Here is a 17,707-nt window from a genome sequence, read left to right on the forward strand (position 1 = left end):
AATAATAATACTGTTCAGACACGCCATCTGCAACAGGCGTTTTCTGTGGGTAACTACGTAGGTACTAAATACGCACAATGTACAAATGTATCATTATAAATAGGTAGCATACTAGCATGGACACACGCACAGCTATATAGCAAATGACGATACATATAATATACGTACAATACAATTCGTCGGTGCGTTGACAACGTATAATTTGAACGGATTACATTTCATTGGAAAATTTCCAACAATTTTGTTGAATATAGTAACCACCGGTAGAATGGTATGCAAAAACGCATCATAGCATTCATAGCTGTTGCTATAGTATAATACGGCGTGTTATTTTTTCGTCTTGAAAAACACTTTCCGGAAGAATATTTAATTTTTTACAACCAATTCATATATACTCGTATTGTTAGTATAATTTTTGAACCATTACGAGATAACATTGATTTTCTTCGTAAAATCTCAAACTGAGTTATTCATTAGTTATTTTAACACTTAAAACACTCAAAACATACTTTTACAATCTTGCTGCGTATACCTATAGAGCATACAACTGATTTCACAGTTCACATACAACTGCTGCAATTGCGGCATCCCGCAGACACAAACTCAATTAAAAAATTCTTTTCAAAGTATAGTACTTCTGAGCATTTTAACATAGGTAAGAAAATCATAAATGGACGCATTTAAAACCGTGGCTATACCACAAGACATCCTTCTTTCAGGCTCCGAAATAGGAAATACCACTATTATACAGAGATAAACACGTTAAACAAAAATAGTACACGTATTGACTTATTACTTACCATGTAAAAATATATTAAAATTGAAGTATAATATTACCTATACATATTGTTTAATTAGTTACCAAATATTCCTTTATTTTTTATCAAAACATTTTTATTTATTTATTTGAAAAACGTATTTATTTTTGCCTTGTTCCCAAAAACATCAATTTCATTTTCCGCATAGAATTTATAATAAATAAATGCTTATTCGAATAAAAATAATAAAAATGACTTGTATTAAGGTTTGTACTTATTCTTCATAATCATTTTTAAAACATATAACTTGATACTTAAGTTCAAAACACATTTTTATAACTCATAAGTCATAATCATGATTCCGTAAAACAATATGAGTAAATGTATAATAATATTATTTTTATAAGTTTAATACATTTAGGTCTAAAATAAAAAAAAAGTAATAGTGAATCTCGTACTACAATACAAACGTGTTAAAAATATATTTGCAAAAGAATGACTGCTGCAGCTGTACCTAATTCCTAAATAAAAAGTAATAAGAATACATTTCATTTTCAACACTTTTATAGGCTATAATAATATAATAACAATGATTTAACGATTTTATGTGACAAATTCAAGTTGATGTTAATACTTTCGAGTGATTTAAATAATTGTTATCTAAGAATGTTTTTATAATTCTCGAGAGTTTCATACATGTACACAGAAATATTAAACAATAAATTGAATAGGTATATAATTCTCCTAACGTTCATTCAATGACATTAAATATTTTGAAACGAAATAATTGACATAAATTATAATATTCAACTGTACACCATTTGAAGAATATAACTTCAAGTATATGCAATCGTATTTGGAGCAATGTTCAGGAATTTAAATGTACATCATTCCATTGGTTACACTAACGCATTAACTTCACGATGAATGATTTATTACATACTTGAATATTACATTCAATTTCTGTCCAGCAACACTTTATTATATACCCTATTATATTGTCTTTAAAAATAATAATTATTATTATTTCTAAGAATGTTGTAAAATAATTTACTTGGTTTAGGCTTAAATCTCACGTACCGTAGGAATCGAGTTGAAATGTATGTCAATGACAAATTGTTTGATTTACAAATAATGGTCAGTTGTTTTATTCAGATTAGTATTAAATCAATGTACGTGCATTTTCACGTTTTCCTTATTTCGAAATTACCGTAATAATAATAATTCAACTCAAATAATGTTATAACATAAAAAAATATGTTAAGTTTAATTCTATTTTTAAGTTTAAACGTCTTGAAAGAAGAATGGAATAACGATTTGAGAGTAACGCTCTATCGATTATTATAATTCGTTTTAAATTTTGTATAACGTTTAATAAATGTAGTAATATAAATAAAAAATGTAATGTGTACTATAAAACAATATGTATAATATTATTAATCCTCCAGCATAATTGTATTGTCATTCACGGCGATCGTCCAATAATTATAGGTAACGTCAAAAACTTTGATATGTATGATAATATTATAGACATAATAAAGTTTTATCAATCAATCTAAAGCCCGTTTACCGATACAATTCTTTGTTACAACTCCAACATGTAATTTTTTTATTTATGACAAACTTATACATTATATATGGATGCGATTGATAAATTAACATAACAAAAAAAATCACGTACTTTTGCGCGTTCTTCGTGAATGCCTGTCAGCCACAGCTAGTATGACGTATGTACTGCCCCGCGACGGATATCGTTTATTAATTTTTTTCCTCGTCGATATTGCACGTGCACGACATCAGTCTCATACGCCAAGACAGGCAGATCAGTCGCTGTAGTGCGAGACGACAGACACGAAGATGCGACTTCCTTCTAGAAGCCGCGTTAAAAAAAAACTTCGCGATGTTAAATCGTTACCAAAGAACCAAGTGGAGGGAAGAAAAAAAAATTGAAAATACCGTCAATGTTTCAACTCGCGCGTAGGTATATAAAATATATAAAGCCTCATTTTTTTCCTCCTTACGATCGCAACTGCTGTCGTACATAATAAAGTATTATATACACATACACACTCGCGACACGCGTATTACACACACACACACATATATATACATAAAGATTAAAGGCATACAGAGAAAGAGTGAGTGAGAGAGAGAGTGATAGAAAGAGAGAGAGAGAGAGATAGAGATAGAGAAGTACACGACACGCATTACGAAAGAAACGATATAAAGTTTATGGAAATGTGTATATCGGCGGGACAGTTCATTACAGGTTCCGCCGTTACAATCGTATGAAAACCCCGACAGTGGCTGCACAGTCTCTCGGCGACGGCGGAGATCGCTTTCGTATAATATACATATAGAGAGAGATACGTGTGTATACGTACGTTATGATGATGTCCAGACGGGAGGCTGTTGACGCGCGGCCGTCCAATTAAAAGGTCAACAATACGAGCGAAACATATTATTATTGTTATTCTTATAACGTCGATCGCCGCGTGATTTATGTACAGCGGCGACTGAGTTGTGCGCGCGATTGCTCAGGTTTTGCTCTGCATTTGCAGCGTGACACGACAACCCTATTTCCTCGTCGATTTTAACCGTTCCGCCGACCAGTTTTTTTTTTTTGCCCAGCAGAAATTGAAATTATTGTATGCAGCAAGTGAAATTTTACTGTGGCCGATTCCGAGAATTTTCATAAATCGTGATAAAGATAGACATATAATCAATCAATTAGTCAAAAAGGCTATTTGATAAAAGGTGTTAGTACTTAACACCGTATTGTACACACAGTTTAGATTTTTGTGCCGATCCAAAAGTGTATTGTGCAGCTTGAGATACCATAGAAGTTGTACTCAAGTGTGTACTGTATACGCATTATTTTATTTTAACTAGGTAATTTTTCATTTTAGTATTTATTTGTTTTAAAATAACATTTAGTTTTTACAATGAACTAAAAAGATAAGCAATTTAATATTCTATATTATATTGACTTATAAGCATTAAGTAATAAGCAGATACCATTCGAATAATACCTACATGAAATCATTTTTTTTCTTCCAAAATTTACCCTCAAATTGAGTCTTGCGTAAAAATGTGGATATATCACACGAAAAACAACAACAGTCGAACGCAACCCCGGCAATCGAGCATTTTATTTTCATTTTTATACAACCGAAAGTTTTTTATTCAGGTGTAACACGACACGGGAAACGGCGTTTTGACTACGCTTCCTACACGGATACGAGCATTGTTAAATAAAAAAATAAAACACGGTAATAAGTTGAGCTACTCGAATATCAAACGGACGTATACTGTGAAAAATAATATCAATGTTACCATAGTCGTAACCAAAGGAGGACCCTTTAACCGGTACATCAAGCACAATATGGTGTTTTGTTGCACTTGACCGCTCGCATTCAATGTGCGTAATATTTCGGGAAAAAATACACCCAATTACATTTTTTTTTCATCTTTGTTACACACGAAAAAACTGTGATGGAATAATTATGTACTTATATTATTATTAATCAAGAGACGAGATGAGATAATGAGGAAGTCGCGACCGATGAACCGACGGATACCTGCTGTCTGAACAACGAAATTTTCTCAGAAAACTTTATATTCTTGATGTCTAAAATGCGTTACTTTAGCTTGTACATACTAAAATATAAAAAGTATTAACTGATTACTATATCGTATGTACAATAATTGTTAAAGCACCGTGACCACATTAAATTTGATTGAAACGATCAAAAAAAAAAATAAAATAATTGACACATGGTATTATTATTGACATATAATTCTAGTTATGTAGATCAATTTTTTCAAACGTCTATTAATAAATTTTAAATACTATAATAGTAAGTTTTTACAACATGTTTATATTTTTTTATTTCACATTCCTCAAGACCTGTTGTGTTATTTATATTATGTATAGTTACATCGTACACAGAACACGTATAATTATAAAATTGTTAGGTAAGGCGTATAATTAGTTATCATTAATGTCGCATATTGTCACCATGATTTTGGCATAACTCTATGTTGTTTGTTAATAAAAGCAATATCTATTAATATTCTGGCAATAAAATTAAAATATATTTAAATACATTTACAGTGTTTAATCTGGAAATTATTTTTTTATAAAAATAACTTTGACAACCAAGCTGTATCATACATATTTTGTATATGTACTACATCTTTACTGAATAACTAAAATATAATAAGGTGCATTTTTATTTTAACTATAAATTATATTTTATTAATGTATAGGTAATAATATTATTACATAACAAATCAAAAAAACACGTTTGTTATTGGAGTTTACGATCGATGATGGTTATTAGTTTATAACTAATAACTTATAAAGTACATAATATAATACTTATTGATATTCAATATTCATCGGATCTGAACATCGCCATAATAGATTAAAAAACGAATACTACTTTCATTAACATTGGCATACTTGGGACTGTTTTTGAATGACAAATATTCGCATTTTACGTATACATAAATTACATGGGTTTGTGGTATGCTAATGCATTTATTTGAGTGAACATAATCTATTATTATCAAGAACATTTTTAGATTCTATAAGTAGGTACTTACGTAACATTATTTACAATTTATGAATGTAAATTTTAAATTCTTTAAATGATACCTGTAAAATGTAAATATATGTAATGAACTCGAATTTAAAGGTTAACAAATTTTATAAAAATTCATTCAAGTTACAATTTACAAATGTTAATATTTGGATTCAATATTGATGTTGTCTTACTGTCATAATACTATAATATTTAATACAACTACCCTAACTCTCAATGATATTCGCGTAGACGCGTAGTTATATACCTACTTTCTACCTATAATAGCCACTAATGAGTAATGACTTCCGATTAAGCATATTAAAATCATAATATATAATTTATAAGGTTACATTTCGTTATGAACATATTAGATAGGTATCGTTTTTGATCTTAATTAAAAAAAAATCCTAAGGACATTAGCTAAAGCTTGACTGATGTATCATATATTCGAGCATGCAGGTATACTACCTAATAACGTAATGATGACGCCTGAATGTAAAACGAATGGTAGAAATTGAACAAAATAGTTTTTATTTTTAGCTTTGAATTGGACATGTATTTTTTTGAGTAATAGATTTATAATGACACGATTAAGTTGTTATGTTATGATTATTATACAACGTGACTAATTTTTAGAAACATGTAAATTATATTAACGAATAACAACTGTTTTATTTATTTTATATTTATTCACATTAAAATATAAGTATTGTACTGTACATTTAACATTTGTAACTATATCAATATTATTTTGTGTGTAAACACTAAACAACTAACACAATATCAAAAAAAAAAAAAAAATGCAAGGGAATTTTTTAATTTGCGAAAAATCAATTCAATTGTTTTTCAATGATCCGTCGGCGTCTAATGTATGCGTAAGCGTACATAACGTCTATTATTATACTGCCGGCGTTTACAGAGCAAAATAACAAGGATATTATTATAGTACAAATTATTGTTTCAGACATAGTGATGAAAATTATATGCAATATAATGGTTCTTATAGCTCGTGCTACTACGGATCGTAATAATATTTTCCATCAAATCGATTCTAACCTGGATTGTGTCCCATAATAGTTTAAGACATACTTCAATTCAAAAAAAAAAAAAAAATTATATACGTGTATAATATTAAAAAACCGCTTTTGATTCCGATGTGTGTATGTGTGTGTGTGAGTGTGTTGTGTTTACCTTGTGATTAACATTATACCGGCTACCGTATATGCATCCAATGCACACATACATACACACAAGAGCACGCGTATTTATAAAAAAAAAAATATATATATATATATATTTATAAATTTAAATATGTATAAAAATACATATATATATATACAGAACACACACCTTAGATACGGTGTGCATACTGCAGCACAGCATCTCATCAGGCCACCAGTGTTATTGTTTTTACCTCCTTATTATAAATATATAAGGTACACACGGAATAATTTTTTCCTTCTTTGTTTTTCTTTTTATACTTTATACACACACACACACGCACCTAAATAGCGGTCCATAATTATCGTCGACCTTGGGCTCCGTTGGGTGGTCCGCCCGGACCGGTTGTTTCGCTTTTGCCTTCTGGGCCCCCTCCCCATCGAAACTGAGCGGGCAAGCGTGTGTGTACGCCGTACGGTATATATTATATAATTTATATACATACATAGGTACTTACACCAAACATCACACATCACGCATCACGATGACGCTTCGTTTGCACGTCGGATTCGAATAGTGTTGTACGAAGGGAGGTGGTTGATCAGTTGCACTTTTTTTGCAAGACTATCAATATTGTGAATAAGTTCGGGTAGAGCGTTTCAATTTTTGAAATCGTTGTGTCCACTTGTAATTGCAGGAGGACATTCTATCCTGTCCCTCCGACAGAGGAAACGACAACAAACGAAAATAAGAACGTGCACCGCACCAATAATAACACGCCGCACCGGTTTGTTGGCTCATAAAACACACGAGCTAGTATTCTGATGATAACATGCAGCTCGTTAAACAATGCGTGTTAGTTACTCGGAATACAAATTACATTATGCGTGTAGACACTGATGAGCCAGTCGGGAATTTTTTATACGTATATATATTTATCATATACAAATACTTTTATACGCCTGTGGAATCTGCTACATTGCAGGTAGGCTTTTGGCGTTTGTGTTGCTGAATAATAATATATAGACATAAATAGGTATACTGCAACGTGCAAAGACTAAGCTGAGAATCTTTAACTATTAAATATTAATTGTTTATTTATCTTCCGGTGGATAAGTGTGCGTTTTGTTCAAAATTATTAAACTATGCTTTCCGAATTGTCGCACTAGCTATAATTTTCATTTTCATATTTATTGCTATTCAAAAGTAGAAGTTTCACCGTGATTATTATGGTTTTAGGCATAAATCATAAATAACGTAACAGATATAGGTACCTCCTAATCGATTATTCTAAATGTTTACGTTTAGCAGATGATCAATGGCTGAATCACGGCTCGTTAATAAAACTTAGATGATGGCATTGACGGCGTTATAAACTGTAGAAAATTATATTTATAACCGTAATAAAATAATTGAATGATGCAGTTTTCTCTTAGGGACTATAAAAAAGCTCTTCTAGTGTTTCAGACTTTTAGTCTATAATAAACTGAATTTCACTAAGCATATAGAGTCAATCATATTTGCATGGTGAAAGTTAATTTTGTTTATTTACTTAAAATTTAAAATTATTAATAATATAAGCACATTATAACTGATAGCCGTTATATAGGTATATAATATTATGTAAATATACGGTTACAAACTCAAAATTGTATCTCATTAAATATTAAAAATAATAATTGTACATCAACAATTTATATTGGTTTGAAATTTGAATAATAAATGTTGAAATAAATGACGAATACAACTTCAAACTATAAGTTATCGGTCGGTTTTAGATTTAAAGAATTATTATGTTCAAACTACAAGTATCTTCTAACGAATAATTAAGTATAGTAAATAACAATTCAACAACTTATTTTATTTCTGATATCACTCATTAAAAAATAAATTATCTACTCTTTCTTCTCTGTATAATCACTATGGATTTATTGAAATAAGTATACAAATAATTATAATTTATTATGTAAATATTCTGTACACGCTAATATCCAGATACATTGTTGAAGTATAAACAGTATAGTGTTAAGTTGAATGAAAATAAAGTTATATTTCTTTAACGAAATAAAGTTTCATATGTTCGTAGTTCATATACATCTTAAAGAGTGAGTTTGATTCTTAAATAATTTAAGATAGTATTAAGATTGCAATACAAAATTAGAATTGTTCTTATTCCTAATAATTATGAGTTAGAAAAAACTATTTTTAATATTGTTGGAGTTTAAGAATTTTATAATGTAGGATTTCTTATCGTTTAAATTGAAGAAAACACGATTGTTTTGAAATATGTTTTGTTGTAAAATACATTTTTAATCAACTGACGTATAATATATTAATAATCTAACAAAGATTTATTCGTTAATTTCATTTTTTCTCTAGTCAAAAGAAATGCTCATTGTAAGAACATAATAGAAATATATTAAAATATTATTAGAGGGCATAATAAGGCATAAAACCGCTTCCGGGGTAGGAGGTTAAAACAATAAGAGATTATGCGAGAACGCGACGTGTGATGCGATATTATAATATTGTCTTTCGTTTAAATCCGAGTGCTGCACAAAAAGAAGGAAATACGATATTATGGTCCAGTGAATCTGTCATATTGCAGTTATATGTATATTATAAACACATAAATATATTTATATATATTCAACGTCACAGCGTGCGGTATACTACTTTCCAGGTACATATATATTATGTATAAAACACAAATGCTTTTCCTCTTGTCGACCGTTCCCTGCGAACGACCACTGTACGCAATTACTAATAATATAATATTATAAATGTACCTATACATATAATAATATATAGGTACAGTAGTGCGGTGAAAACTTCTAAAAAGCCAATAACGATCGAACGTGCGAACCAGTGGACAACGACAGTCGACAATAGAAAGCAACACGAGCACATGAGGTGAATGTTTTTTCTTCTTTTTAAAATGACCACTGGTGAAAGTTTTCTCAAATATAGGTATATAATATTGAATTTAATATTATGTATACAGCGAATGGGACACTTTTATTACGGTTGATTATTATTCCACACGCGTTATCTCACGTATTGGGCTGCGGTACGATGATTGCAACAGAGAGAATAAGACGATAGAAATAATATAAAAAAAACATCGACATCATCGAAAAACCGAAATTATTATAACACGACGAAATACCTGTATATATTGTAACCAGTGACAAGTTGTTAACGCGGTTACGAATAAAATAATGCAGCGGTTAATACCGTTAATAACGTTGGGGGAGGAGGAAGAGAAGAAAAATAAAACACCGACTAAATATAAAACCCGTTTTCAATATGTTCTATTTCAATATCACTATAATATATTATAGCTTGGCAGCGGCAGTAGACACTCGTGCATATACGTAGAATTTCTGTTTAATTAGCCAGAGTATTAATAATTGTTGCGTCCATATAATATTAAATAATCCCTGACCGGCTGCCGTCGGTAATAATAATAATTGCTTTCGGTGGCTGAATTATGTGGCTACCTGAAGTTACGCCCGGTAGACGGTAGTCCCGAAAGGTGGACCGTATACGCCGGCCCCGGGGGAAGATGCTCTCCAAGACGTGTTTCTCCGTGCTCGAGAGTACACACAAGCCGACGCGCGGCAAGCGGGTTAACGTGTAGTGAATAATATAGTATTATATTCTATACGTATTGTATACACATTGCTGAACTAGAGAAGATTGTCTTCGCTTCGATTTTCGGGTGGTGCGTTAAACCACGAAGTAATGACGTTTGGTGTGATGCGGCAGGTACCTACCTCGCACAACACACGGAAAACGATTTTGTTTTTCGTATAAAACACTGGAAACAGACGGCGAAAGGTGGAGAAAAAATAACTCGTAGATGCCCGACCGCTTTTATTATAAATTTATAAACGTCGACTCATGCAGGTTTCTGACTAAGTGTTTTTTTAACAAATCGTATTGCGATATACACACCTTATATAATAATATTATGATAAACATAAAATATTATACAGGGTGATTCATCAAGCACATTTGTCCCCATTTTTTTTCATTTGATAATCAGCTTATTATACAATTTTGATGTTTGGACTGTTTGGAGTTTATAAACAAACTTGAAATTACTTTAAAATAGGTGTAATATCGAATGTAGTATTTATCATACGTGGGCCTTATGAATTATAAATATTGATGGATTGATATAATTTACTGAATTTGTTAAATATAATTCCCTCCCTCCCCCCAATCTTCAAACTCATTGTGGATCTATTATTCTAATATATTATGTTAAATAATTCAAAAATAATTTATTCAAATTATCATTTTGGTACCAGGACATCTTCAAAAAAAATTATCTCGTAAACAATTTATTGTATAAAAGGGAGTTTTCATTTGAAAAAAGAAGTTTGTTTTCGCCGATATACCTGAAGTAGAACATAAAAAACATAAGATTTTGAAAATATCAAAGTTAGGTATTTTAAAAAATGCGAAAAAATTAAATTTTTGAATAACTGTATTATTATGAAAGATAAAGAGGTGAATCTTGGTGAATCACCCTGTATATTAAATTATGTTATATATTTGTATGAAATCAACTGATGCGTGTGTGCTAGCGCGCGCTTTTTCATGAGCTCGCGCTCGACAGTGTTGTATATAGTATGAACTGCACATGAGACATAACATTACAGGAAATATTATAATATTGACGACCGCGAACGTCCAACGCGCATTCCATTACAGTCAACAACGTTATACACACCTTATAAGAGCCACACATGCTGCAGCGCGTACAGAAATCGAAATTTTACCTCGATAAACCCATCATGTGTCTAATAATGTGTATACTAATATAGGTATATTTATACTGTTCAATGCGCCTTGCACTGGGTGCTTAGGTTGGGTTAGGTTTTTCAAAAAAACCTTTGCGCGGATGGTTAAGACACTATAATCGTCATGCAATTACATCATTATTAATTATTTTCAGAGGGCCAGACTATAATACAAAATAAAAATTAATAAATCATCCGCGTCGAATGCATACCTATATGAATGTGGCTAGGTGGGAAATACGAGTAATGCCTTAGACATGTTTGGACAAAAATCACTGTTGAGCGTATATGGTAGCTGCTGCAGTGATAGGTGCTTATAGATTATAAATCTCAGTCGGCGGGGGCGTCGATTTGAATTCGTATTAATTTTGTATTTAAGTACGTATTCCATAAAAAGCATTCACGTCCACGAAAACGGATTACGATGGTCTTTGCCTTTCGATAATGAAAATATAATACGTTACAACAACCGTATTTTAGTATTAAATTGTATTTGTGTGTTCGATAATATGGCATCGCCATCCAGCGTATGTATATGCGTCTGCTGCTAGTGACAGTAAAAACGTTCCTGTACGTATACAGCTGGTATGTTCCACGAGAATCGACGTCCATTGTCCCTTGTCCGATCATTAGTGGTCTCGGCACAACGATGTATAATATTATGTACCTACTTATACTATGTATATATATATAGTAAAATATATGTTATATCATAAACTCAGAACTCAGAAGGTACGAGCGTCTTAGATAATTCGGTATAAAACTTATCCAGGAAACTCGTTACGAGTTTTAATGTTTATATATATGTATTCGATCGATCGATTACGGTTGCAGCAGACAACATCATGTTCCGTTTAAATACGTATGCCAGGAATAACGTAATTTTTGAGTTATAATTCCGTTACACACATTGCAGTAGTAAAGTACCACAATAACCGCGTGCGTTTGGCGGAAATACGAAACGTGTACACCTCATCTGTGTAGTACGGACAATTGATGTAATATTATATTACACAGGAAGATTAATTCGGCGTATGTATTTTTCTCTGCCCGTGTCGTGTAAAATTATATGTTATAAGTTATAACATTTGTATTATAAGTGTCTGTCCAACGACAACGGCCGTATTTACCACGGTACATCCGACGTATAATGCGTCGCAGCCGATTTTGATCGATCCGGAAGTGACAAACGTAGGTGTACACGAGACGGCGATGACGTTAAAAACAAGGAGCAGGAGAGAAAAAGGAGTCGGTGGACCGTGCAGCGATGAACTGGGTAAAAAAACCGTATCGACCGTGTATAGAGTAGTCGTCTCGCGCGATAGACAATATTATTATTCATGTATATAATATATAATATATTATATAGGTATATTTTATTATACCGTCGTGTTCCAGGGCCAGCGTAATGATAATAATATCTTCTCGCCGCTGAGCCGTTTCGTTGCGGTTGTGGGAGGGTTTATAATTTAGACACATGCACGTACATCACGCTCGACACCACCGAGGGGTAGGTTGTACAAGACGTATTGTAGAATAATAATGGGAATCAGTCCTTTTCGTTGTCGGCAACCGCCGTCAAGCCGGTCTCTCGTGCAGTCGTCGTCGGTCGGTCGGACTAATGATGACCGCGCGGTCGTTACCATCGTTATTATTACACATATACCTAGGTATAGTGTTTGCGCTGGGCGACGTCGACGTGTGATCTATAGTGCGCGGGGTGTACGCGCGGAGATCGATCTTTGACCGACCGTATCCGTCGACGTATACACACTGTATTATATATTGTGTTATAGGTACACGTTATTGACTGAAGGTATGTGCACTGTAACTATACATAGTCTGGTTGCACCACCGCGATGCGGTTATCCATGCGATTATACCTCGCCGCAAACGCTTAATACGATATTATATATATATACTCAGCGAGATGTTACAGGTTAGGTACAGCCGTCAGTGCCGATCGTGATTCGTGGCTTACATGTTATAATGTAGGTAGGTATACATACTTGCGCAGTCGTACTAATATAAATTAATACCTCCCTCATGAGTGGAGATGTGCAGTTATCTAAAAACAAATAACGAATTTGACTTTTGGAAAAACGGGAATTCCCACATTCCCTTTTTTTTAATTTTTTATCAAATGTGCAGCTGTCGTTATTATAATTTTTTGTATTCTTTTATTTTCTACACACATTATTTTGCCCTGTTATTGACGATGGATAATATATTTTTATCTCGTACAATATAATATAGTTATTTATTTTAAAATAAAACGTTATAACGAATCATGGGCAGTAGGTCCCAAGAAAGTCGCGGATGTTCTAGGGCTTGAGCACCCATAAAATTGGTTACCACAGCACAGCGCACTTGTTGCATTTATATATTTTTGAAATCAAAATATTTTCTTTGTGTATTACAACAAAAATATATTATTGATGTAGGTATATAGAAAAATAAATACCACTAAACATTTATGTAACTTGATATTATTTTTCTTATAATAATAAAACTAAAGTTCGCCAAAACAATTTTAGCTTATAAATTATAATGATGTAAACAACTCTAAGTACTTAAAAATATTTTTTTCTTGAGCATCAATTGATTTTTAAAATTTGGTATCTGTATATGAAGAACCAAATTTTAATTTCCATAAAAGCTACCAAAAATTATTCTAAAAAATAACCAAAAATATTTTAAAAATGACTTTAAAATATTTTATATTTTTAAATTATTTCAAAAAATCGATTTAATATTTTAAAAAGTCTAATGATTGTGAGATTAAATAATTATGACGATAATATTAAAAATAATTCAATGGCATTTGTTTTTGTTGGTAAATAATATCATTTTACTATTTCTTTAAAATATATGAATATTCGTTTAATCATTTTATGTATGTTAAATTATGTATTACATATTTGCATTAAACCTAATAAAAATAACTTAAAATAATTTTGTAATAATCTAATTTTACATTGAAAATTGAAAAATAAATAAATATACTCTAAAAATGACTTAAAAAAAGATAAAAAATGCAAGATAAAATTTTAATTTTTAAAGTATCTATTACATAAATTTATGTATGCACTTAAAATTAATTGTTCTAGAGCAACTAAAATAAAAACAAAAGTGCACTTGAAAAAAAACCACAAATAGTATATACCTAATATTAAATATGTATTAATGATTATAAATTACTTATTATATGAAGTGTAAAGTGGTTCACGATACTACGAAACTATTAAATCTCATATTACATGTTATATTAATATCCAACTATATACATATTGTGTATTTATATTTTATATTCAATATCTATACACTTATACGTAAAACTTTATTCTTCTGCTATAGGATGTATTATATTATGTAAAATACATTATATAAAACTACTACTTATACGTAACACATGGATGGTATATTTTGAAGAACATTTTGCAGGCGTTAAAGTTTTATTTTTCAAAAATAACTAATCGTCTACATTTTTCTACTTCATAAGGTGGCATACTGCACCCTTTGATACTATAATGCGGTATAATGCGACGGGAAACAAAGATACGATAACTGCTGGAGTTATAATCGTAAATACATACACACACATATATATATATATTACGTAGGTTGACGACAACGCCGCCGTGGCTGTATAAGTCGTTTTGCGGTTTTTTCTTTATTTTATTATTATATTTATATACATATATTTTTCCCTTCAGGGGGGCGTGGCGCGTTTGGAATAAAATCTTGGTTTATTTTCCAACCTGCTACATTCGAATTCCACCGGACCGGGTCATCGCGTTATGGGTCCACCTGTCCACCTGTTAAAAGGTGTACACACACACACACACAAATACACACATATGGTAGGTACGTGAACATGCGCGGTCCAGGAGACATTCGATATGTTCGTCGAGTGGTACCACGCAGCAGCCAGCCAGCTCGGCAGTTCAAAGATGTTACTGTGCCGCGATAACATTACAACTCACGTAATACTCTCTTGTCAGAAAAAAAAAATCTTCAAAATTGATAATCATAGTAATAATAATTATGTTATGATATCAAATTGGCCGAGACACGCGTATGTATATGACGCAACGTAGACCGGAAGCGTCATTAAACATTCTTGAAATCGCATGTACATGATATTTATTCGGCATATATTGTACAAAAATATCGTCATCTAGCGCAGTTTTATCTTTCTTTTTTGTACATCCGTCTTTCTTCTCAATTTTAACGCCACGCGTTTATCTTGTATATACATGACCACTACGATATCTCGATACTTTGGTATTATTTTAATTACCTAGATTATTATTATTATTATTATTGGTGTCTATTTAACGAGTATATTATGTACCACCACCTTTAAGATTGACATTTTTTTTTATTTCGTATGATAAAACCAATTTATTAATTCTCATGATGGACATCAAACCGTTTTTCCAAAATGAATGAACGTAATTATTCAGAATTCATTAATCGTTTGGAATGTATACGTGCAATACAAAGGATACCGCCGAGAATTATTTCGCCCACAGACATCAACGAAAAAAATTTGATCATCGATCAACTGACAAGTACAAAATAGGTTTACAAAAAAAGAGCCAAATCACCGTTTGTATTTATTTTTTCTTTTTTTTTTAAATTTTGTATGTAAACATTTAGTTGTCCGGTAGTAAGTGCTTCTTTGTCGTAGAAAGATTACCTAAGTATTTTAATTTTATTTTTGCTACTCTAAACGATTACATGGATGAGTACTCAAATAACTCTACGTCACACATAAATGATGTATTTTTCTTTTTTTTTATTAAAAATGGATACTTAAAATTTAATTTTTTTCATGTAATCAAATTTAAATGGTTAAATAAATGTATAATTCGAAAGTGTAACAACATTAAGCATGAATGTTTCGCACTAATGCACGTGTATATATATATATACAGATTATAAAATGTTATAAAAATAAGAAACAATTAAGTCTACAGTAAAAATGAAAAATATATACAGACATAAGTTATAATTAATTAGAATATGTAGGTGCCATAACAATTAATAGTTTTAGTAGGAATCAACAGGTTTACTTGTCTCACAAGCCACAATGCTTACACTTTACAGAGTACATAATATACATTTGGTTGATATAATGATAAATAAGTACGGGTATATAAAAGCAGTTGTATTAAAATTACTATTAATACATTCGTCTTTAATGTAAAGTATTATGTTACTGAGTTATAAAACTTTTAAATGGACAGTCTTTATTGGTTCACTTATAGTGTTTAACTTAGTGTCTTGGCATTTCCTTGAATTATACTTACTATATTGATTCTATTTAATTTGTTTCTAAAGTTACCTTATTATAAAACACGATTCGTAATCACGGTCAAATGACTATTCTAATAGCACCTTTAAACGTTGAGCTTGCCAATCGATAATATATTACAATTTAATTTTAAATAAAGGTACTTACATTTATGCAGTAGTTATAGCTTGAGTTTTTGGCATTCGTTTCATAATCAGCACATTACACAATTTGTTTTAAAAATGTATTGTACTTCAATGGTATTATTAAAAAGTATGTATAAAAATAAATATTTGAAATTAAAGCACTTAATCAGCGGTATTAAAATACCCCGTATTTAAATTGTTCATAAACATTAATGACACAGACACAACCGATCGTAACAGACGAACACCGCCGGTGCGTGTGGAAGACTCAGCTCCAGACGCACATGCCACTCACTATGAGTATACATAATATTATAGTTGTCGAGGTAACAACCTTCGCGCCATCTGACGGATAAATATAATTGAGAATTAAGGAAAAACATCAGTCTTATATTTTATACTTCTAATATCTTCGATGATTTTTTTTTTAAACAGTGTTGTTTTGTACAAAACAAATCATATTTATGACGAAAAAGTAAAAAAATAAAAAATTTTTATCATAATGTTTGCAAATATTTTAAATATTATTAAAATAATAATTGTACCTACTCAGTACCTACTCACATAATATTACATTATGATATTAATCGTGTACAGTTCTCTCAAAAAATTGGTTAATTTAAAAAACTTCAAAATATATTCGTAGTAAATATATTAGTATTCGTAATCGCCAACTAAAACAGTTATACATTAATATGTATGTTAACAATAAATTTAAAATTTTAGTAAATGTTATGGATATATTTAAAATTGTAATATTTTAATTGATATGCTTCTATTAATGATAAATTACACATTTTGATTAATTATTTCATTATAAAAATAACAGTTAATAGTTGTAATATAGTTTAATAATCAATAAAAATAATAATATCGAGATTAATGATTCGAACTATGTACATAAATTAAACAACCGATAACAATTGAGTATTGA

The 17,707-nt window shown here is 30.8% G+C and overlaps 1 protein-coding gene across 2 annotated transcripts in view; it reads right to left on the bottom strand.

Annotated features, from left to right (window-relative positions):
* LOC112596019 overlaps window positions 1–17,033 on the bottom strand; it is a 47,763-nt gene extending 30,730 nt beyond the window's left edge. For both annotated transcript variants that reach the window (XM_025341456.1, XM_025341458.1), the window contains exon 1: window positions 16,796–17,033. In XM_025341456.1, coding sequence (XP_025197241.1) covers window positions 16,796–16,797 — 2 coding nt within the window. In that variant the 5' untranslated portion in view covers window positions 16,798–17,033. The remainder of the gene's footprint in view (window positions 1–16,795) is intronic.
* Window positions 17,034–17,707: the final 674 nt, after the last annotated feature.

This window comes from Melanaphis sacchari, unplaced genomic scaffold (genome assembly GCF_002803265.2).
Source record: "Melanaphis sacchari strain LSU unplaced genomic scaffold, SCAv2.0 Contig2_pilon_pilon, whole genome shotgun sequence".
Lineage (NCBI taxonomy): Eukaryota > Metazoa > Arthropoda > Insecta > Hemiptera > Aphididae > Melanaphis > Melanaphis sacchari.